The sequence below is a fragment of the Thunnus thynnus genome, chromosome 13, assembly GCF_963924715.1.
Source record: "Thunnus thynnus chromosome 13, fThuThy2.1, whole genome shotgun sequence".
Classification (NCBI taxonomy): Eukaryota; Metazoa; Chordata; class Actinopteri; order Scombriformes; family Scombridae; genus Thunnus; species Thunnus thynnus.
In genome coordinates this window covers 22,741,734-22,764,121 of record NC_089529.1, presented here as the reverse complement: position 1 = coordinate 22,764,121, position 22,388 = coordinate 22,741,734, and the positions used below count along the sequence as shown (strand labels likewise).

At 40.4% G+C, this 22,388-nt stretch overlaps 3 protein-coding genes, 1 long non-coding RNA gene and 9 other non-coding genes across 13 annotated transcripts in view; all 13 read left to right on the top strand.

Annotated features, from left to right (window-relative positions):
• The window catches only part of LOC137195964 (uncharacterized), an 87,305-nt gene that overhangs the window by 16,890 nt on the left and 48,027 nt on the right, over window positions 1-22,388 (top strand). The gene's annotated exons all lie outside the window — the stretch shown is intronic.
• LOC137195944 (serine/threonine-protein kinase pim-1-like) lies at window positions 941-4,512 on the top strand. Its single transcript, XM_067608674.1, has 9 exons — window positions 941-1,216; window positions 1,447-1,650; window positions 2,318-2,494; window positions 2,590-2,684; window positions 2,832-2,879; window positions 2,991-3,188; window positions 3,313-3,493; window positions 3,614-3,787; window positions 3,902-4,512. The coding sequence occupies exons 1-9, from the start codon at window positions 1,165-1,167 to the stop codon at window positions 3,991-3,993; spliced, it is 1,221 nt and encodes a 406-aa protein (XP_067464775.1). The 5' UTR covers window positions 941-1,164; the 3' UTR covers window positions 3,994-4,512.
• Window positions 8,522-8,610, top strand: trnay-gua (transfer RNA tyrosine (anticodon GUA)). The gene is given in 2 exon segments: window positions 8,522-8,558; window positions 8,575-8,610. It is a non-coding gene; the product is annotated as a tRNA-Tyr (tRNA).
• On the top strand, window positions 9,197-9,285 carry trnay-gua (transfer RNA tyrosine (anticodon GUA)). Its single transcript is given in 2 exon segments — window positions 9,197-9,233; window positions 9,250-9,285. It is a non-coding gene; the product is annotated as a tRNA-Tyr (tRNA).
• trnay-gua (transfer RNA tyrosine (anticodon GUA)) lies at window positions 9,664-9,752 on the top strand. The gene is given in 2 exon segments: window positions 9,664-9,700; window positions 9,717-9,752. It is a non-coding gene; the product is annotated as a tRNA-Tyr (tRNA).
• trnay-gua (transfer RNA tyrosine (anticodon GUA)) lies at window positions 10,565-10,653 on the top strand. The gene is given in 2 exon segments: window positions 10,565-10,601; window positions 10,618-10,653. It is a non-coding gene; the product is annotated as a tRNA-Tyr (tRNA).
• On the top strand, window positions 11,027-11,115 carry trnay-gua (transfer RNA tyrosine (anticodon GUA)). Its single transcript is given in 2 exon segments — window positions 11,027-11,063; window positions 11,080-11,115. It is a non-coding gene; the product is annotated as a tRNA-Tyr (tRNA).
• LOC137195038 (histone H4) lies at window positions 14,364-14,760 on the top strand. Its single transcript, XM_067607112.1, has one exon. The coding sequence runs from the start codon at window positions 14,396-14,398 to the stop codon at window positions 14,705-14,707; it is 312 nt and encodes a 103-aa protein (XP_067463213.1). The 5' UTR covers window positions 14,364-14,395; the 3' UTR covers window positions 14,708-14,760.
• LOC137195943 (histone H2B 3-like) lies at window positions 15,712-16,257 on the top strand. The gene has a single exon (XM_067608673.1). It carries the CDS (start codon window positions 15,733-15,735, stop codon window positions 16,099-16,101), a length of 369 nt encoding a protein of 122 aa, XP_067464774.1. The 5' UTR covers window positions 15,712-15,732; the 3' UTR covers window positions 16,102-16,257.
• Window positions 20,167-20,255, top strand: trnay-gua (transfer RNA tyrosine (anticodon GUA)). Its single transcript is given in 2 exon segments — window positions 20,167-20,203; window positions 20,220-20,255. It is a non-coding gene; the product is annotated as a tRNA-Tyr (tRNA).
• On the top strand, window positions 20,943-21,031 carry trnay-gua (transfer RNA tyrosine (anticodon GUA)). Its single transcript is given in 2 exon segments — window positions 20,943-20,979; window positions 20,996-21,031. It is a non-coding gene; the product is annotated as a tRNA-Tyr (tRNA).
• On the top strand, window positions 21,420-21,508 carry trnay-gua (transfer RNA tyrosine (anticodon GUA)). The gene is given in 2 exon segments: window positions 21,420-21,456; window positions 21,473-21,508. It is a non-coding gene; the product is annotated as a tRNA-Tyr (tRNA).
• trnay-gua (transfer RNA tyrosine (anticodon GUA)) lies at window positions 21,845-21,933 on the top strand. Its single transcript is given in 2 exon segments — window positions 21,845-21,881; window positions 21,898-21,933. It is a non-coding gene; the product is annotated as a tRNA-Tyr (tRNA).

Here is a 22,388-nt window from a genome sequence, read left to right as displayed (position 1 = left end):
CAGAGACATTTGACCATGAGAGATGAAATTAGCGACCAAAGAGACAGAGAGAGAGAAGCTGTATCTGACTCACGTTATCTGACGTCTTCTTCTTTCTTTCATGGAGATGATGTATTCATGTCATAACGTCCATTTGTGACTGTTGGTCATCTTGTTTGTTAGTTAACAGAACTTTGTGGCTGCTGGTTAACCAGTCTGATATGATTAGCAACAATGACAAACAAGCTAACTCTCCTGGTTGTTTCTCCGGTTGCTTATCTCTCGAGCCTCCACGGCAGCGTCCTGCTGCTGCTGTACTGCACAGACCAGATAATTTCTCCCGTTAGCTTAACAACAGTCCTTAACAGTCCTTCCATGGATTTATAAAGAGGCGTTCAGGCTGCTACAACAAGCTACAACAAGGATCTATCTACTGCTGCGACTCTGCCTTACGGTGGAGAGAATTGAAGATGAAATCTGGAACCTATCATTGGACCAACTCGATGTCAATATTGCATTCTGGTTGTTGATTGGTAAGGGAGGACAGCCTCCCTTGGAGCGTCAGTTTACGTGTCATGGCCAATCACAGATTAGCATGAAAAAAAATGAAATACATTGAGTCCAATGGAAGAGATCCCGCCCTGCGGAGGACAGCAGGCACCTGTCCTCCTCTGTCCCCCACTTCACCTCCACCAATTGCACCCCCCCCACCACCACCACTTCACACACTGCTCTTTCTCCTCCTCTCTCTCTCTCTCTCTCTCTCTCTCTCTCTCTCTCTCTCTATATATATATATATATATATATAAAATGTATTTATTTATTTATGTGTGTGTGTAATATGTGTATGATATGTATATACTAATGTTTTTGACTTTTAATATTTTTAACTAAAACTTAAAGAATGTTAATCATCATTATAGTCTTATATATAAATAAATATTATGCATGATTAAATGCCTCACATACACAGTTTATCTTATTCAATATTCGGCAGCCATTTTGATCAAACGCATTCTGTGTGATGTCACAGACGTGAAGTCATAACAGAACATGACACAACATTCCGTGTTCTGTTCATCAAACCCTCAGAACACGAGACAAACTGTCAGATACTGAATCGTTGGATCGACATTCGCTCGTTGCATCGACGTTATCGTGTTAAAAACTTGTTTAAACGCCGTCATGAACAAAGACTCTGCAAAACCTTGTCAATCTCCAGCTGTTAGGAGAAGAAGTAAGTGAGAAAAAACTGGCAATCACTTATTTATACTAATTTACATCATTTATCAGTTGGCACTAATTTCTCAGATTCCTGTTGCTGAGCCCTTTTTCTCACCTTGACAAGGTATCTGGGATCTGAGTCTGAACTGTGTCTTGATAAAAAAAAAAAAAAAAAGATTACTTTATACAATTAGAGACAAAAATTCACAACAAATTAATATTCCACTGTTTTCTCATTTGCAGAGATTAATAGCAGCCAGACACAACAAAGTCCACAGGCTGCAAAGGATGGCAGGACCAGGGCCAGGAAAGGAAAGGCCAGTCCTGACAAGGAGACCCCCAAAAAGAGGAAAAGGGTCTCTAAAGCCAAGCCTTGTGACACCTCAGAAGAAGGTGTTGGTCTGAAAAGAGGGAAGTCCGCATCCTCCTCAACGGACACTCGAAGAGGTAGGTTCACCATGTGAAATTACAGATGGAAGTGTATATCATCAGGATTCATTATTACAGAAAACACTGAAATGTCCATCAACTGGGGCATTAGGATCAGCTCAGTCTTAAACAGTTAACCCAGATTACAAAGAAAAAAAATCCCACTTTCATCTAGTGGTATCTATTATTGCAGATATTGTGGTTTTATTTGTTAAGGTTTTAAGATATCTGTCTCTGAGATTTTTTCCCTTCACCCCACTACAATGGAGGTGAAAAATAAAATTCCATTTTTGGTGCTCACAGCATTAACAAATTATATTTAAAAATAAAAAAAAGCAACATCTCTTTGCAAAAACAGCACCCTAAATGCAATGAATAATCCACAAAACACACACAAACTGTTGGTTTTTAAGTCAAAAATCTATAATATATATAAACTTGAACAAATAAAACAAAACTATGGATAGATGCCACTGGAGGGAAGAGAGAAATGTGTTTTTAAATGCGTCAACTTTAGAGGTGTTGGTAGGCATATTTTTTCCACTTTGGACAGAGCCAGGGTAACTGTTCCCCCTGCCTCAAATCTTTATGCTAAGCGAGGATATCTAAATCTCAACTCCAACACTGTACTTTTTTTTATCATCATCAACAATCTAATATTACTCTGGGTGTTTCTCATCTGTAGAGAGCAGCAGCAGCCTATTAGAGGGGTGCAGTACATCTCTGGCCCCGAGAGGCGTTAAGAGGGGAGCCACTGCTGATGGAGAAGGACCAACCAGGGAGAAGAAGATTAGTGTTGACTTGAAAGAGACCAAAGAAGAGATCAAGGAAGACTTCACTTCCTCAGTAGAAGCCTGCAGAGGTTGGTCGATAGATTATTGAAGGCTTTAAGTAACATGAAATTAATTAATGTTCCTAACAACTGAACTAAAATAAAATGTCTCTGTCACTGTTTAGCAAAATTTGAGGCCAAATATGAACAGGGGAACCAGCTCGGTGAAGGAGGCTGTGGATCTGTGTTTGCCGGCTACCGCAAAGCAGATAATTTACCAGTAAGTGTTACATACACATTCTCATGTTTAACGTGCATTGTTTTGCTGCATTTTTTTACACAGGGATAATATTTCATGTCGGTCTGAACACAGCCCAACACAGTACGTTCAGAAAGTGTTAACCAAATACCTGTTTGTGTCTTGTAGGTAGCCATTAAACACGTCCCAAACGATAAAGTGTTCTGCAAACAAGTGGTAAGTGAGCAACACCAACATTTCTTGGACTGAACTAAATGCCTTATGGATTATTTATGAGTATTTATGGAGCTTCTTTCCCTTAACCTTCTATTTGTTTTGATGTTTCAGGATAAGAATGGGAACCAGCTCTCTGTGGAGGTCGCCGTGATGTTAAAACTCGGAATGACTGAATCAGCTGTGTCCCTGCTGGACTGGTACGATCTGGACGAGGAGCTCATATTGGTCCTGGAGAGACCAGTCCCATCTGTAGACCTCTTCACATACAATGAGATCAACGGAGGATGCCTGGAAGAGGAGGAGGCCAAGGTAAGTAACTGGAGGATCCTGGTGAATATGTGTTTGTGTGCAAGTTCAGGCCATGTTGGCAGATCCTCTGATGTTTTTTCAAACATTCCCTCTCCCCTCATCTCTCTCTCTATCTCTTCCTCAGATCATATTGAAACAGCTGCTGGACGCTACAGTAGAACTTCAGGATAAAAACATCTTTCACCGAGACATCAAGATGGAAAACATCCTGATCGAGACTGGCGCTGATGTCCCACGTGTCCGTCTCATTGACTTTGGCTTGAGCTGCTTCGTTAAGAGAGGATCGTCGTACCGCATCTTTTACGGTATGATGTCTGGGTACTACTCCCACTCTTCACTAATTTACCGATCGGTGACTTTTGCATTTAAAGAAAGCCTCTCCGCCTCCTCATCCTCACAGTCTTTATTATGTCTGTGTATTTCAGGTACCTCATGTCACATCCCCCCGGAGTGGTACAGTTGTTGTGTCTACCGTGCCGGCCCCACAACAGTTTGGCAGCTGGGAGTAGTCCTGTATGAAATTCTGCACAGGAAATCATCATTTGAGACCAGAGAGTTCCTGGGCAACAAGCTAAAAATCAGCAACAAGCTGTCCAACGGTATGAAAAACATGCTTATAGGCAAACATGACATAATTCTGTTTATTTTAGTTCACATTTTGATGGATCGCTGAAGCTGTTGCCTTCATCTTTCTTCTCCTTCTTTCTCTCCAGAATGCCAGGATTTCTTGCAGAGTTGTCTGACCAAAGTTCCCGAGCGGCGACCCACACTTGAGCAACTACAGCACCACCCATGGCTCAGATAAACTCACACTACACACACTACACACACCTACAAACATTTAAAATCATCAGTCATCATCAATCAAGATTTGTTTTCACTTACGGCCGCTCATTACATGAATACCACTAGCACTGTTTTCTCTTTGACAGGAAGGCGGATGTGGACGAGTGCGGCTGGACCGTTTTTAATTGGAATAATCTAATTCGGCTCATTATTTTGGACATTTTACATTAATACTTTTACTTTTTTCCCACTTGTAGTTCCTGTAGCACCCCCAGTCATCCGAGGAGAGGGGATCTCTCTTTGAATTGCCTTTCCCGAGGTTTCTTCCCATTTTCCCTCTGGCCGCAGGATTTTGGGGAGTTTTTCCTCGTCTTCTTAGAGAGCTTGGGCTGGGTCAGGAGCTGCTGCTGATGAGCAATTAGGAGCCAATGAGCCATTATGTCATAATAATGACAAACATAATCATAAAAACAACAATAACAATAACAATGTCCACAATAAGTCCATAAAAATAAACATTAAAAAAATGAAAATGAAAGAGTCCTTTTTTTGTTTAGACCACAGAGAATCATCATAATCTCTCTTATTGCTTTTTGAATGATATACATTTTCTGGATTTTTCCCTTTAATTTTCAATAACATTTTACATTTATCTTAATAGTAATTTCATCTGACACAAAAATAACATTGAAATAGTGCATAAAATAGCAAATAAGTTCTTCTTAACACTATCAAACTGACCAACAGACAGTTTGTGCAATAGTTTGTGTAATGAACAGAGGAAAATGAACAACTTATACTGCTGCTTTACTTCTTTTATTTATTTACTGTAACTACATCAGGAGAAGCCATGTGAAATCTCATTGTACCTGAGTATAATGACAATAAATATCATTCAGTCATTCATTCATCTGTTAATTTGATGTCAGACTGTTTTCTGCTTGTTGCAGGACTATCAAAAAGACAAGCCAGAAGTGATAAATAAGAAAAAGTTTTAATAATTAGGTGAAATAACTTCTTGTCAGACAGCTCTCTATCAGATTTAATTCAACATTCATCAGCTGAATGACTGCAGATAAACATACATAATATTAGCACACTGAAAAGTAAAATTAAAATCAGAGGATAAACCTGGTCATGAAATGAATGGTTGTGTATTGCCTCACCTGTATATGTGTCATTATATGCATGCACAAGGTAAATAAAGTGGGGATCCACTCATAAAAACATTGTTCCGTAGCGTTACTAGTGGTCAGAAACGTCAAAGGATACCTTTAAACGCGCTACTTCAGTCAGAACAGAACTACTTATGTGTCTTTGTAAATTGTTTGAGGGAGAAATATTCACGCACATTTGCTGGTTTTTTAATATTCTTAAGGACAATCATGTAGCTCTGAAAAAGCTAGTAAGTGGACCTTGAGTTGAGATTATTTTGTCACACAATAATTTAATTACTGTTTGCCTGCAGCATGGTTTGTAAAAATATACCATTAAAATAACAAATAAAAATAACTTAAATAATCATTATGTATTCATTCTTGGGAGTTTAAGTTTTTGTTTAATATGAACAGTTCATAAAAACAACCTGAGGGCATTTTTTAAAAAAAGATTATTTTATATAGTAGGAAAGTATATGTGTATGTGTGTGTGTATATATATATATATAACAGTGGCGGCTGGTGACCACATCAAACTATATCATTGTCCCACCTGATGAAATCCGAGGGGTGGGGGGCAATTTTATATGCCAATAAAACAATTTGCTTTCAAAAACAAAAACCCCTGAGTGGTGAAAAGGCTGCTGAAAAGGAGCGTCCCAAGTCTCTTATTTTGCTCGGAGGAGCGAGGAGCAAGGAAACATGAGAGCAGCCTTCACGGAAGTCTTTTACCAGCCGACACGCCCCCTTATTGGATATCAGTTATTGATTGGATGCTGCACCTGATCTGACTGATCTGATACACCACTGCAGTTTCATACCGAAGTGGAGACAGATTATAGATTCAACTTAAATGTATCACTCCCAAGTTTTATGCTTTACTTGTTTTCTGATTCATCATATGGTTAAAATCTATTAATTGTCGACCTGATCAACAAAAGAACCATTAACATCTTTCTTCATGTATTAGAAAGATTTTTCTTTTCATGATCTATTATTTCCTCCATTAAACTGTTTCTTGCTGACAGACAGACTCTTCCTGACTTTAATTTTATCCATAATAACAGTTAAACACATTTACATTTTACATAATTTATCGTCATTTCCATTTAGTCACATGTGAGGCTGAAAATTCAATTCCTGAGCGATTTTTAACTATGATGAATCAGAAAACAAATAAAACATAAAACTTGGGAATGATACATTTAAATTTAATCTGTCTCCACTTCGGTATGAAACCGCAGTGGTGTACCAGATCAGTCAGATCAGGTGCAGCGTCCAATCAATAACTGATATCCAATAAGGGGGCGTGTCGGCCGGTAAAAGACTTCCGTGAAGTCTGCTCTCATGTTTCCTTGCTCCTCGCTCCTCCAAGCAAAATAAGAGACTTGGCGCATCAGGAACAACTTCCGATTCAGGCGAGGAGCGAGGAGTGAGGAGACATAAATTAAAAGAATTGAGATGTACCCAGAGTGTTTTCAGCTCATGAAAGTTGATTGTAACATTTTGTCGCCTTAAAAAGTCTTGTTCAACGTTTGGTTGTGATAAAAGAACCTCTAAGGAGTGGGCTGTTCAGTTTCCCCGGTGAGTACATTTTGTTTTAATGGTTTTAGCTCTGCTTTTCGCAAGTGGAAATTAGCATTAGCATTATCACTGTTAACCATAGATTGTACATGCACCGTGCTAACCGAGCTAGCAGCTAGCGCTATAGTCAGCTCCACCATCTCGTCCAATACGATGGTCACTTCTGGCTCCAAAAATCAAACATGGCGACGGTCAAATCGCTAAACTCGAGGCTTTAAAACATGGATGTATAAAGGGAACTCTTTTTTTCTCTTTATACAAAATGGCAGTTGCAAACTATATGATATTCATATTGTTCTTGTGGAGAATGACAGCAGTATTAATATCAGAAGAAAGTTTGCGAGGTTGTCAGCTGCAACAGCTGTTAATGCAGTCAGTGAAAAAAAAAGTTCTCAAAATTGAACAAAGTGATCGGACATGGAATTGGAAGCAAGAAATGCTCTGCTACAGTCCACTGGTATGGACTGGTGTAGACACGGGGACATGTCCATGACTGATGAGATCACACACTCAATATGTTAAAAACAAAAGACACTGTATTTACCTCCAAAATCCCTCCAGTTTACTGTATTACTCTAATTTACACAGACAACATCAGTGCAGGTGGTGATATATCCGATGAGGTGACGGGTGAATGGTGTGTGTCTGACAGCCACCAAGGCATCTCCAGTGCACTCTATGCACCTAATGCCTCTGTAGCATAGTCGTACGTTCACTGAGGTGATTTTGCACAGAAAAAACATGAAAACCAGTTAAATGGTACAATATGCATAGCATTATAAGATTTTGTTAAAAATGTACCAGTGCAACCAAACATCCATCTTTGCATCTCTCCTCCAATCCATCTTTTTTACCCCATGAAATTGAGGTCTTCACGCCTCGAATCTCAGTAGCAAAACTGCCATAAGGGAGAACTATCTCAAACTCCTGCACCCCTAGCAACCAACCATCCAATCAATTGTCACTATCTAACTTTTCTATCTAGAGTTTGTATCTATCTGCAGAGTTTGTATTTTACCCTGCTACCCCGGATCTATATCCTTTTGCAGTTAGCCATAATGCTGCTACAGGCGGCTAGGAGTTTTTCAATTGTGCCATGTTAATAATGGAAGAATATCAAGGCAAACGTTTACAGGCATGTGAGGTTCATCGCTTCATCTGTTTGGACTAAAATAAGCCCTTCCATGTCAGGTGGTGCAGTATGTTATACCACCTAGTGACAGTTGTCTGTTTTCCATGTTCAGCTCATAATGGTGAAGTTTTGCTGAACAAAATTTGGTCAAACACCAGTCTGTGTTCCGATGCAAAACCTGAACGATAGTATGGGAAGTCCTCCCTTCGATAGCTTAGTTGGTAGAGTGGAGGACTGTAGGTTGATAAAGGCAGTTATCCTTAGGTCGCTGGTTCAACTCCGGCTCGAAGGAGGTGTTTTTCATTTGTACCGTGTTAATGTTGGAAGAATATTCAAGGCAATGGTTTTCAGGCACGTGGCGTTCATTGCTTCATCTTCTGGGACTGAAAAAAGCCCTTCCACGTCAGGTGATGCAGCACCTGACCCACTTCTATGTCGAAATTGATATCACCTAGTCCAGGGGAGGTCATGTTCACCATGTGTAGTGATTCTTCAGTGACTTTAACTAGATTAGTAATAGGTTTGTGATGAATGTTGTTGTTTTAAAGACACATTTAATGTGGTAGTTGTTTTCCATGTTCAACTCATAGTGATGAAATTTTCCCAAAATGAAATTGGTCAAACATCAGTTTCTGTTCCCATGCAGAACCTGAATGACGGTTCAGGATGCACTCCCTTCGATAGCTCAGTTGGTAGAGCGGAGGACTGTAGGTAGAAAACGGTAGTCATCCTTAGGTCGCTGGTTCAACTCCGGCTCGAAGGAGATGTTTTTCATTTGTGCATTAAATCATTGGAAAAATATGTAGTCAATCCTTTTCAGCATTGTGGTTTGCTGTTCTTGATTTGTTCACACAAAGAAAAGCTCTTTCATGCCTGCTGGTACACCCATGCAAAACCTGAAGAAAAGTACACGATATACTGGACAGCTCAGTTCAGAGAGCGGCGGGCTGTAGGTTGATAATGGCAGAAATCCTTAGGTCGTTGGTTCAACTCTGGCTCGAAGGAGGTGTTTGTTCCTTGTTAACATCGGAAGAGTATCAAGGCAAGCGTTTCCAGCACGTGGGGTTCATTGCCTCATCTGTTCTGACTAAAATAAGCCCTTCAACGTCGGGTGGTGCACTATGTTGTAGCACCTAGCCGAGGAGAGCTCATGTTGACCGTGTGTAGTGGTTGTTCTAGGGATTTAAGTAGATCGGTAGTACGTTTGTCATGAAATTTGCTCATATAGGGTAAGACAGTTGTCTGTTTCCATGTTCAGCTCATAATGGTGAAGTTTTGCCTAACAAAATTTGGTCAAACACCATTTTGTGTTCTGATGCAAAACCTGAACGGTGTTATGGGAGGCCCAACCTTCGATAGCTCAGTTGGTAGAGCGGAGGACTGTAGGTTGATAAAGGCAGTTATCCTTAGGTCGCTGGTTCAACTCCGGCTCGAAGGAGCTGTTTTTCATTTGTACGTTGTTAGTGTTGGAGGAATATTCAAGGCAATGGTTTTCAGGCACATGGGGTTCATCTTCTGGGACTGAAAAAAGCCCTTCCACGTCAGGTGATGAACACCTGGCCAACCTCTATGTCGAAATTGATATCACCTAGCCCGGGGGGGTTGTGTTCACAATGTGTAGTGGTTCTTCAATGACTTTAACTAGATTAGTAGTAAGTTTGTGATGAGTATTGTCCTTTTAAAGACACATTGAATGTAATACAGGTGGTTGTTTTCCATGGTCAATTCATAGTGATGAAATTTTCCCAAAATGAATTCAATCAAACATCAGTTTTTGTTCCCATGCAAAACCTGAACAATGGTTCAGGATGCGCTCCCTTCGATAGCTCAGTTGGTAGAGCGGAGGACTGTAGGTGGAAAACGGTAGTCATCCTTAGGTCGCTGGTTCAACTCCGGCTCGAAGGAGATGTTTTTCATTTGTGCATTAAATCATTGGAAAAATGTGTAGTCAATCCTTTTCAGCATTGTGGCTTGCCGTTCTTGATTTGTTCACACAAAGAAAAGCTCTTCCACGCCGGGTGGTACATAAAGTGGTTGGCCTCACTGTTGGACCTTATAGAAGCTAGACAAACTAAGAAGACATTTTTAGTGGTTTGGTGGTGAGTTTAAGTAAATAGTCAGTTTGTTCCTCATAAACATTCTTGCTTCAAGCAAACATGTAGGGTGAAAAAGGGACGGCTGTTTGTCATGTTTAACGCATTCCAATGTTGAGGTCTTACTAAACAAAGTTTGGTCAGACATCAATGTCTGCACCCATGCAAAACCTGAAGAAAGGTACACGATATACTGGATAGCTCAGTTCAGAGAGCACAGGACTGTAGATTGTTAATGGCAGAAATCCTTAAGTCGCTGGTTCAATTCTGGCTGGAAGGAGGTGTTTGTTCCTTGTTAACATTGGAAGAATATCAAGGCAAGCGTTTCCAGCACGTGGGGTTCATTGCCTCATTTGTTCGGACTAAAATAAGCCCTTCAACGTCGGATGGTGCACTATGTTGTAGCACCTAGCCGAGGAGAGCTTATGTTGACCGTGTGTAGTGGTTGTTCTAGGGATTTAAGTAGATCGGTAGTATGTTTGTCATGAAATTTGTTCATATAGGCTAAGACAGTTGTCTGTTTCCATGTTCAGCTCATAATGGTGAAGTTTTGCCTAACAAAATTTGGTCAAACACCATTTTGTGTTCCGATGCAAAACTTGAACGATGTTATGGAACGCCCAACCTTCGATAGCTCAGTTGGTAGAGCGGAGGACTGTAGGCTGATAAAGGCAGTTATCCTTAGGTCGCTGGTTCAACTCCGGCTCGAAGGAGCTGTTTTTCATTTGTACGTTGTTAGTGTTGGAAGAATACTCAAGGCAATGGTTTTCAGGCACATGGGGTTCATCTTCTGGGACTGAAAAAAGCCCTTCCACGTCAGGTGGTGAACACCTGACCCACTTCTATGTCAAAATTGATATCACCTAGTTCAGGGGAGGTCATGTTCACCACGTGTAGTGGTTCTTCAGTGACTTTAACTAGATTAGTAGTAGGTTTGTGATGAATGTTGTTGTTTTAAAGACACATTTAATGTGGTAGTTATTTTCTATGTTCAACTCATAGTGATGAAATTTTCCCAAAATGAATTCAATCAAACATCAGTTTTTGTTCCCATGCAAAACCTGAACAATGGTTCAGGATGCGCTCCCTTCGATAGCTCAGTTGGTAGAGCGGAGGACTGTAGGTGGAAAACGGTAGTCATCCTTAGGTCGCTGGTTCAACTCCGGCTCGAAGGAGATGTTTTTCATTTGTGCATTAAATCATTGGAAAAATGTGTAGTCAATCCTTTTCAGCATTGTGGCTTGCCGTTCTTGATTTGTTCACACAAAGAAAAGCTCTTCCACGCCGGGTGGTACATAAAGTGGTTGGCCTCACTGTTGGACCTTATAGAAGCTAGACAAACTAAGAAGACATTTTTAGTGGTTTGGTGGTGAGTTTAAGTAAATAGTCAGTTTGTTCCTCATAAACATTCTTGCTTCAAGCAAACATGTAGGGTGAAAAAGGGACGGCTGTTTGTCATGTTTAACACATTCAAATGTTGAGGTCTTACTAAACAAAGTTTGGTTAGACATCAATGTCTGCACCCATGCAAAACCTGAAGAAAGGTACATGATATACTGGACAGCTCAGTTCAGAGAGCAGAGGACTGTAGGTTGATAATGGCAGTAATCCTTAAGTCGCTGGTTCAACTCCGGCAGGAGAGAGGTGTTATCGTGTCAAATTGATGGATTGCAGTTGGAAAAACACAAGGTCAAAAAACTACTCCTCAAAAATCAGTAGTCAGGGGTCCAAGCAGCACAGTGTTCTTTAATGCCAGCAAAAAAGGAGAGCAAACAGTGCATACAAGATGAACCAGGTCGCTCTGAGGGTTCTGGCCTCAGGGCGTAGGTTTTTATACCCTTGGGTCTGCATAGGTCACACTTATTGTCCATCCTCTTTATCTTTAGCCAATTTCACCATTATAATTTATCTTAGTCACTCGTTGTCGGTCAAAACTCTTCAAGATAGGTTTTGGGCTGAACTGGATATGCATATTCAGTTCTCTCTAGTTATGTCCCTTTTTTTATATAACTGTTGGGGATCATTTTACACCAGTATTGCCAACGTGTCTCCTTACTTTATTTTTTTTATATGTTATTCTTTCCATTTTGCACCCTTATTTCTTGATCTCCTCTAGAGTGTATTTTTAAAAAGGTGAAGACTTTAATGCAAACCCAAGCAAAGTGACATGTAATACAAACACACTCAAATTCATCCAGTGTATGAATTATGATTGACTTATGATTCTTTTACCACACTTCCGTATCCATATCTTGCTTCTGTTATTTGTGAGAGTACATATACATCATCAATAAGAATTCAACACACTATCACTTATTTCTTATAATGTTCATAAAATCACCCTGCATAGCTTAATATTGTCTGTTAGCACACCATGACTCTCAATGAAAATACACCACAGTGTTTGTTCCTTGTTAACATCGGAAGAATATCAAGGCAAGCGTTTCCAGCACGTGGGGTTCATTGCTTCATCTGTTCTGACTAAAATAAGCCCTTCAACGTCGAGTGATGCGCTATGTTGTAGCACCCAGCTCTTTCATGCCTGCTGGTACATAAAGTGGTTGGCCTCAACATTTGACCTTTCATTACGCTAATTCTGTGTTTCCTTGTGTCCTCTTTCCTCCATGTCCCGGAAACCGATCTCACTCCGCCATCATGGAGGATCTTCCAATCCTTTAAATGCACTTGGAGGAGACTAGGAGTGAGGAGCGAGGAGGCTCCTGGAGGAGCTTAGAGCAAGGAACCACAGGTGTATCTAACGCCGAAGTTTTTTTACCGGACGGCAACACCCTTTTGATTCGATGTGTCTATTGATTGGTCAGCTGATCTGACGGGACAGTAAACAGGCGGGCTGTTGTTGTAATAAAGTAGATCAGCAAAACTACCTGTGGAGAAGGAATGAAAGCAAAACAGCAGTCAGTCATATTTGTTCATAAAATTAAAACTTACCTCAATCATGAATCAATCACAAAAAACACTGTTGTAACTTTCTTTTTCTTCATAAGCCAAGAGGCTTCTTCTTTCTTCTTCTCCGTTTAAGTACGTGTCAGCTCCTTCAGAAAAATGTGACGCTGCACAGCTGCATGTCTCCTATTAAATCATCCTGAGCCTGAAAAGCACATCAGACTTTCACAAACTAAATAACCAACATTTTCTTTATTTATATTCATATTCTGCAGGCTACAGCTGTTTTTATTGCTCCCTTATGTCAGTTCTGTTCTTTCAGTAATTAACGGATTTCAACTGTCTATTTGTGTTTTATTCTGTGACAGACAGACGCTGCTATAGATCTATAATCAAATGATAAAATTGGAGCAGTTATCAGGTGTTTTCAGCTATCACTATGTAGAAATTATTAAGTAACAGTGTAAAGTATTAATTGATTGTATGAATGAATTTTGAGTTTAAACTTTAGAGTTTAAACTGTTTATGAACTTAATAAGTTCTACATATTGAGAGCTGACTTCTACATATTTAACAGTTGAGGCGATGTGCGTCATGAGTAGTTGTCGTCTCCGCAAGATGACGCTGGAGTAAGCGAGGACGTCTCGTTTGGTGAATTAAATTCCTCCTTCCTCACATCGCTCTCTCTCATCCTCGTTGGGAGGAGCTAAGACGCGAGGAAGAGACGCAAGTGAGGGAATCGAGGAGACACGTTAGCGTAAAGAAAAGCACCCATTATATAAAAGCAAAGAATATGGGAGGGGGGGCTGGGAGCTATACAGTTTGGTACCAGATTGAAAATAGTTTTTGTTAAAAATGTCTCTGCCGCCATCTCCAGAAATGCTCTCTGGGTTAGAGATCTCTCAATGTGGAGAAGGAGGAGAGGGAGAGCCAGACATGGTAAGATAAGATAATTATGAATAGATGTAATGAGATATTAGATGAAATTATAAAGAAGAAACGTGTGCAATTAAAGGGCAAGTAATGTGGGACAGTCTGTATTTTACCAGAAATCTTACACAAACCTGAAGACACAAAAGGTTTTTATATTATTGGCCTTGATCTGGGCTGTGATGAAGGCATAGAGTTTCCTGACGGCTTTATTCAGATGATGTCTATTTTAAATCAGGTGGTGCATCATCTGGAAATAAAGCTGAAATAAAGCTGCTAACGTCAGCTAGTCCAGTTCATAAAAACTTCATAAACGCTGCATCGGTTGTTAAACTATCACATTCAGACCGATATGAAGAGTCAGTCTGTCAGTCAGATTGTCAGGTTTTATCATGTTTTATGTGAGTAATCCGCTTTCATAAAAGGACAACAATATTAAGACTCAACGTTTTGTAATGCAGTTTTAAACACTACGTGGGCGGAGCTGCTGAGTTCGGCGTCGCCCAGCAAAGTTCGCGCCAGCTGTCTTCTCTTACGTCCGCAGACACGCTTTAAGTAGCGACGCTCAGCTGAGATGTCTCATACTCGACTCTTAACTCATCAGAGACTAGATCAGTAAAAATGAGCGGAAGAGGCAAGGGAGGCAAAGGACTCGGTAAAGGAGGCGCCAAGCGTCACCGTAAAGTTCTCCGTGATAACATCCAGGGAATCACTAAACCCGCCATCCGCCGTCTGGCTCGCCGCGGTGGAGTCAAGCGTATCTCCGGTCTGATCTACGAGGAGACCCGCGGTGTGCTGAAGGTGTTCCTGGAGAACGTGATCCGTGATGCCGTCACCTACACCGAGCACGCCAAGAGAAAGACCGTGACCGCCATGGACGTGGTGTACGCACTGAAGAGGCAGGGCCGCACCCTGTACGGCTTCGGAGGTTAAACCAGACCCTGACCCGCTAATACCGAAACACAAAGGCTCTTTTAAGAGCCGCCCACCTTCTCAAAGAGATGTCCTGTTACAATTTATTAACAATTGAAGCCTTTGTATATAAATTCAATGCTTCCTGCAACTTCTGTCTATGCTCTAACTCAGTACATAAGCAATTAAGGGCTTAATTAATAAATCATTAGTCACTTTCTGTATATAACTACAAACTATTAATAGGTTTAGTTTTTAGGTGACCAGATTGTGGAAACACCCTCCTTTCTTTCAGAATAAATCTGAGATGATTTATGGAGGTACAAAAGAAGTTAGTGATTACATATATGTAGCTTTTGTATATAATTTCAATGTTTCTTCCTACTTGTGCTCATGCTCCAACTCACCATAACGATGAAGAAATTAAGGGCTTAATTAATGACAAATCATTTACTGGTGCTTTGAACATAACTGAAAGTTATTAATAAGCTTTATTTTCAGGTGACTAGGTTGTGAAAACTTCTCAAAACAAATCTGAGGTGTTTTGAGATGATAAATGGGGTTACATGATCTTCATGTGTCAGCTGGGTTCAGCACAGGAGAATCAATAGAATTCATATTAATATCATTTTTGGAAAGTACTGTTATTCCACAGAGAACAGCACCAAAAACTTGATGAAGTAAAATCTATCCATAGGTTTTATTATTATTATTTTTTATCATAGATCAATAAAACATATGAGCTTAGAGGATACTAAATCTAAATACAATGTGTTTATTTCTCTATAGTTATGGGTTTTTGTACAGCATATTATATAATAAACAGTGGACACTTTTCAGATGAGTTGGGTTTATAAGTAAAAAAGGCGGTCAGATCGTTCTTCAGAGGTTGGGACGGTGTCTTGTGTTGCGCATGCTCAGTTAGCTAACAAGAAGTCAACCAATCCTGTTCGAGCAACGGCGCAGTCAAATTTGCATCAGATGGATATATAGAGGCCGTTTGGACGTATGATAATTATTCGTTTGAGGAAATTCAACGACCAACCATGCCTGATCCAGTGAAAGCCCCGAAGAAAGGCTCCAAGAAGGCCGTGTCTAAGGCCACCAAGACCGGCAAGAAGAAGAGAAAGACCCGCAAAGAGAGCTATGCCATCTACGTGTACAAAGTGCTGAAGCAGGTCCACCCCGACACCGGCATCTCCTCCAAGGCTATGGGCATCATGAACTCCTTTGTGGGGGACATCTTTGAGCGCATCGCCGGTGAGGCTTCCCGCCTGGCCCACTACAACAAGCGCTCCACCATCACCTCCAGGGAGATCCAGACCGCCGTCCGTCTGCTGCTGCCCGGTGAGCTGGCCAAACACGCCGTGTCTGAGGGCACCAAGGCCGTCACCAAGTACACCAGCTCCAAGTAAACCCGCTGTCTGTACCAACAACACAAAGGTCCTTTTCAGGACCACCCACAACTTCAACAGAGAGCTTTATTCCTTCTAAATGTGTTCAGTTTTCTCCACTAAGTATTGTTGTATTTTAAGAGATCAGCGTTTAGCTTAATGTTTGACTAAACTATACAAATAGTTGGACCAAAGGTTTTTAGTCTCCACTCCACACTTGATATGATAACTTGTCAATGAGGTATTAGCTGCTATAAAGATTGAGAGGAAAAACAAATATTACACGAAATATTGACTCAGAATTGTTTTTTTTCATTGTGTTATGTCACATTTTAATGATGGAAGTGAATGTTCTGATGCAGCCATGTGGAGCTCAATAAAACAAATCTTAACATGTCATGTTCATGTATTTGTATACTTCATCTACTGTATATGGTTTTGTTGTAATGGTAACACCAGTTTTGTTACTATATTTAAATGCTCTGCAAAATTAATCTGGGGCATATTTTTGGATATATTTGCACACTTTTGCGTGTGTCAATGTGGGCATTAAATCAGCAATAATGTCTTTATATACAGTATGGTGAAAAGACTCACATGAGTCCATTGACCTTGATACGAATGCACTAAATATTTAAACCACAGGGTGTCGCTGCTGTTATACTATAAAGTTTGCATGCAATACTTCAGAGGTCACCCGACAAATAATCAAAATAATCCACGTTGATTTTCGCAACGCAATGAATATACAACAAATAAACGGAGAATAAGTGACCGTGGGTTTAATTTCTGCCTCAATAATTTGATTTACAGGCCGAAATATTTTCATTTGTTGAGTAAATGTTCCCTCACAAATGTCAGTTCACACGTTGTTTAATACACGTCTTTGAATATTTAATAAACTGACAGACTGTCAGTCGGCTTTAACAGCTGTAGGGACTTTTGATGATGAGCTCGTGTCTTCACACATGTGCACTGTGATAATACCAATAAAGATGCTCGTTATCAGTTCTCTTTGTAGCCTGTTACCTGTTCAATAAACACCTGCACATGAATAAAAACCCGCATTCTGTATGTATACTGTGTACTGTGTCTTGCTTAGAGCACATGAACCATTGCATGTGAAACTGGCAGAATGCTTTATATTATCTATTTATTATTTGCGTCTGTATTTATTGATATTCTGATTGTGAATTCATTATTTAATAACCCAGAATATGATAAGAGTGTCTTTTGAACACTGGGAATTATTTCTTAGGCTAAATAGTTCAGGGAAAATTGAAATTATGTAACTTATATCAAACCTGACGCTCAGGAATTTTCAGCCTCACATGTGACTGAATTGACAAATTATGTAAAATATAAATGTGTTTAAACTGTGATTCTTGCTGGCAGATAGACTCTCCCTGACTTTAACTTTATCCATAATAACAGTTCATGGGGGAAACAGCAAGATCATGAAAAAGACAAATCTTAAATGAAGAAAGTTGTTTATGGTTCTTTTGTTGATCAGACGGACAGTTAACACATATTTTTTTAACTTGATGATGAATCAGAAAACCAAAAAAATATAAAACTTGGGAGTGGTACACTTAAATTTAATGTTATCTGTCTCGATCACACTGGTATAAAACTGCAGTGATGTTGTGATGTATCAGATCAGTCCGATCAGCTGCAGCGTCCAATCAATGACTGATATCCAATAAGTGGTTGTGTCGGCCGGTGTGAAGGCTGCTTTCTGTTTACTCGCTACTTGATACTCGAAATAAGAAATAGGAGACCTGGGACCGGGACGCCCGTCAAAATGGCGGACCTGAACAACTTCCGGTTCAGCGAGGAGCGAGGAAAGATCAAATAAGAGACTTGGGATGTACCCAGGGTGTTTTCAGTTCATGACAGTTAATTGTAACATTTAGTCACCTTAAAAAGTCTTGCTAAGCGTTTGGTTTGGATAAAAGGACCTCTACGGAGTCAGCTGTTCAGTTTTTCCGGTGAGTGCATTTTGTTTTAATGGTTTTAGCTCTGTTTTTCGCAAGTGGAAATTAGCATTAGCATTATCACTGTTAACCATAGATTGTAAATTCACCGTGCTAACCGAGCTAGCAGCTAGCACTATAGTCAGTTCCACCATCTCGTCCAATACGATGGTCACTTCTGGCTCCAAAAATCAAACATGGCAACAGTCAAATCGCTAAACTCGAGGCTTCAAAACGACGGTGACTACGTCCATATTTTTTACAGTCTATGGTAAAACCACTCATGAATGTTGATGTTTATATTGTTCCTGTGGAGAATGACAGCAGTATTAACATCAGAAGAAAGTCCGTGAGGTTGTCAGCTGCAACAGCTGTTAATGCAGTCAGTGCAAAAAAAGAAAAAAAGCTCTCGAAATTGAACAAAGTGATTGGACATGGAGGTGGATGCCAAGAAGTGCTTTGGTACACTTCCACTTTGCTACAGTCAACTGATATGGACTGGTTTAGGCACAGGAACACGTACATGACTGATGAGATCACACACTAAATATTTTAAAAACGGAATACACTGTATTTAACGCCAAAATCCCTCCAATTTACTGTATTACACTAATTTACACAGTCAACATCAGTGCAGGTGGTCAGATGTCCAATGAAGTGACTGGAGAATGGTGTGTGGCAGCCACCAAGGCATCTGAAGTGCCCCTAATGCCTTTGTAGCACAGTCATACATTCACTGAAGTGATTTTGCACAAAAAAAACCAAAATATGAAAACCAATTGAAATCGTAAATGGTGCAATATGCACAGCATTACAAGATTTTGTTAAAAATGTACCAGCGCAACCAAACATCTATCTTTGCATCTCTCCCCCAATCCATCTTTTTTACCCAAAGACATTGTGGTCTTCCAGCCTTGTAACTCAGTAGCTAAACTGCAATGAGGGAGAACTATCTTGAACTCCCCCACCCCTAGCAACCAACCATCCAATAAACTGTCACTTTCTAACTTTTCAATCAAATAAATCCTTAACCTGTTTGATCCTGATTCTACAGTGAATGGTAAGGTAGAGTTTGTATTTTCTGTCAAAGTATATTGCATTTTTTATTTTTGACCTCAACATTAGACCTTATAGAACCTAAATAAACTGAGCAACCGTGTATAACGATCTGCAGTGGCTTTAAGTGGGATCTAGTACTTTCATGGATATAATTATGTTCAGCTAGAACATAGGGTGAGACAGGTGGCTGTTTAAGATGTTTAACGCAATCTAGTGTTGAGGTCTTGCTAAACCAATGTCTGTGAGACATCAACGTCTGTACCCATGCAAAACCTGAACGATGGTGCAGGACATACTCCCTTCAATAGCTCAGTTGGTACAGCAGAGGACTGTAGGATGGAAATGGAAATTTATCCTTAGATTGCTGGTCCAACGGATGTTGAGCTATCCACAGCATCAGACATATACTAATCACCGATGAACAGGATACCCCGGTTCTAGATCCATCTGCAGTTAGCCATAATCCTGCTATAGGCAGCTAGTCCATGGGATAATCTGCCATTGCACATAGATTTTTTAGTTTATTTACACTCAAACCGCAGTGAAATTCAGCCTCAGTACATGTAAACAAACTGGCGTGCGCAGATGAATATGCACAGGGCAGTTAGTTGAGCCAACAAGCTGCCCCAGATATATTTCCCATTGCAGTTAGCCATAATGCTGCTACAGGCAGCTAGGAGTTTCTCAATTGTGCCATGTTAATAATGGAAGAATATCAAGGTACGCGTTTTCAGGCATGTGGGGTTCATTGCTTCATCTGTTCCGACTAAAATAATCCCTTCCATGTCAGGTGGTGCACTACATGGCAGTATATTATAGCACCTAGCTGAGGAGAGCTAATGTTGACCATGCGTAGTGGTTCTTCGATGACTTTCACTAGATTAGTAGTAAGTTTGTGATCTTTGTTGTCATTTTAAAGACACATTTAATGTAATACAGGTGGTTGTTTTCCATGTTCAACTCATAATGGTGAAGTTTTCCCAAAATGAATTAGGTCACACATCAGTTTCTGTTCCCATGCAAAACTTGAGCAATGGGTCAGGATGTGCTCCCTTCGATAGCTCAGTTGGTTGAGCGGAGGACTGTAGGTGGAAAACGGTAGTCATCCTTAGGTCGCTGGTTCAACTCCGGCTCGAAGGAGATGTTTTTCATCTGTGCATTAAATCACTGGAAAAATGTGTATTCAATCCTTTTCAGCATTGTGGCTGACAGAAAAACTCTTCCATACCTGATGGTACATAAAGTGGTTGGCCTCAACGTTGGACCTTATAGAACCTAGACAAACTAAGATGACATTTGTAGTGGTTTTGTGGTGAGTTTAAGTAAAGTTTTAGACATCAAAGTCTGCACCCATGCAAAACCTGAAGAATGGTACAAGATATACTCGATAGCTCTGTTTAGCAGAGGACTGTAGGTTGATAATGGCAGTCATCCTTAGGTTGCTGGTTCAACTCCAGCTGAAGGAGGTGTTTGTTCCTTAACAATGGAAGAATATCAAAGCAAGTGTTTTCTGGCACGTGGGGTTCATTGCTTCATCTGTTTGAACTAAAATAAGCCCTTTCACATGGTGGTGCAGTACATGCAGTATGTTGTAGCACCTAGCTGAGGAGAGCTCATGCTGACCATATGTAGTGGTTTTTCAAGGACTTTAAATAGATTGGTGGTACATTTGTCATGAATCTTGTTCATTTAAACAAACATATAGGGTAAGACAGTTGTCTGTTTTCCATGTTCAACACATAATGGCGAAGTTTTGCCAAACAAAATTTGGTCAAACACCAGTTTGTGTTCCCATGAAAAACCTGAACAATGGTACAGGAGATCCTCCCTTCGATAGCTCAGTTGGTAGAGCGGAGGACTGTAGGTTGATAATAGCAGTTATCCTTAGGTCGCTGGTTCAACTCCGGCTCGAAGGAGGTGTTTTTCATTTGTAAATTATTAGTGTTGGAAGAATACTCAAGGCAATGGTTTTCAGGCATATGGGGTTCATTGCTTCATCTTCTGGGACTGAAAAAAGCCCTTCCACGTCAGGTGGTGAACACCTGGCCAACCTCTATGTCGAAATTGATATCACCTAGCCCAGGGGAGGTCATGTTCACAATGTGTAGTGGTTCTTCAATGACATTGAGTAGATTAGTAGTAAGTTTGTGATGAATATTGTCCTTTTTAAAGACACATTGAATGTAATACATGTGGTTGTTTTCCATGTTCAACTCATAATGGTGAAGTTTTGCCAAACAGAATTTGGTCAAACACCAGTTTGTGTTCCCATGAAAAACCTGAACGATGGTACAGGAGATCCTCCCTTCGATAGCTCAGTTGGTAGAGCGGAGGACTGTAGGTTGATAATGGCAGTTATCCTTAGGTCGCTGGTTCAACTCCGGCTCGAAGGAGGTGTTTTTCATTTGTAAATTATTAGTGTTGGAAGAATACTCAAGGCAATGGTTTTCAGGCATATGGGGTTCATTGCTTCATCTTCTGGGACTGAAAAAAGCTCTTCCACGTCAGGTGGCGCAGTACCTTGCCGGCCTCTATGTCGAAATTGATATCACCTAGCCCAGAGGGGTCGTGTTCACCATGTGTAGTAGTAGTTTGTGATTAATGTTTTAAAGACACATTTAATGTAATACAGGTGATTGCTTTCCATGTTCAACTCATAATGGTGAAGTTTTCCCAAAATTAATTTTCTGCTCCCATGCAAAACCTGAACAATGGTTCAGGATGCGCTCCCTTCGATAGCTCAGTTGGTAGAGCGGAGGACTGTAGGTGGAAAACGGTAGTCATCCTTAGGTCGCTGGTTCAACTCCAGCTCGAAGGAGATGTTTTTCATTTGTGCATTAAATCATTGGAAAAATGTGTAGTCAATCCTTTTCAGCATTGTGGCTTGCCGTTCTTGATTTGTTCACACAAAGAAAAGCTCTTCCACGCCTGGTGGTACATAAAGTGGTTGGCCTCACTGTTGGACCTTATAGAAGTTAGACAAACTAAGAGGACATTTTTAGTGGTTTGGTGGTGAGTTTAAGTAAATAGTTAGTTTGTTCCTCATAAACGTTCTTGCTTCAAGCAAACATGTAGGGTGAAAAAGGGACGGCTGTTTGTCATGTTTAACGCATTCCAATGTTGAGGTCTTACTAAACAAAGTTTGGTCAGACATCAATGTCTGCACCCATGCAAAACCTGAAGAAAGGTACACGATATACTGGATAGCTCAGTTCAGAGAGCAGAGGACTGTAGATTGATAATGGCAGAAATCCTTAAGTCGCTGGTTCAATT

What these genes read in the sequence shown, in the direction of transcription:
- LOC137195944 (XM_067608674.1), top strand. Translation starts at nt 1,165, where the DNA reads ATGAACAAAGACTCTGCAAAACCTTGTCAATCTCCAGCTGTTAGGAGA. An exon ending in TGGAAGAGGAGGAGGCCAAG is followed by an intron (nt 3,189 to 3,312) that starts GTAAGTAACTGG and finishes TCTCTTCCTCAG; the next exon opens with ATCATATTGAAACAGCTGCT. An exon ending in GTCGTACCGCATCTTTTACG is followed by an intron (nt 3,494 to 3,613) that starts GTATGATGTCTG and finishes TGTGTATTTCAG; the next exon opens with GTACCTCATGTCACATCCCC.
- LOC137195038 (XM_067607112.1), top strand. Translation starts at nt 14,396, where the DNA reads ATGAGCGGAAGAGGCAAGGGAGGCAAAGGACTCGGTAAAGGAGGCGCC.
- LOC137195943 (XM_067608673.1), top strand. Translation starts at nt 15,733, where the DNA reads ATGCCTGATCCAGTGAAAGCCCCGAAGAAAGGCTCCAAGAAGGCCGTG.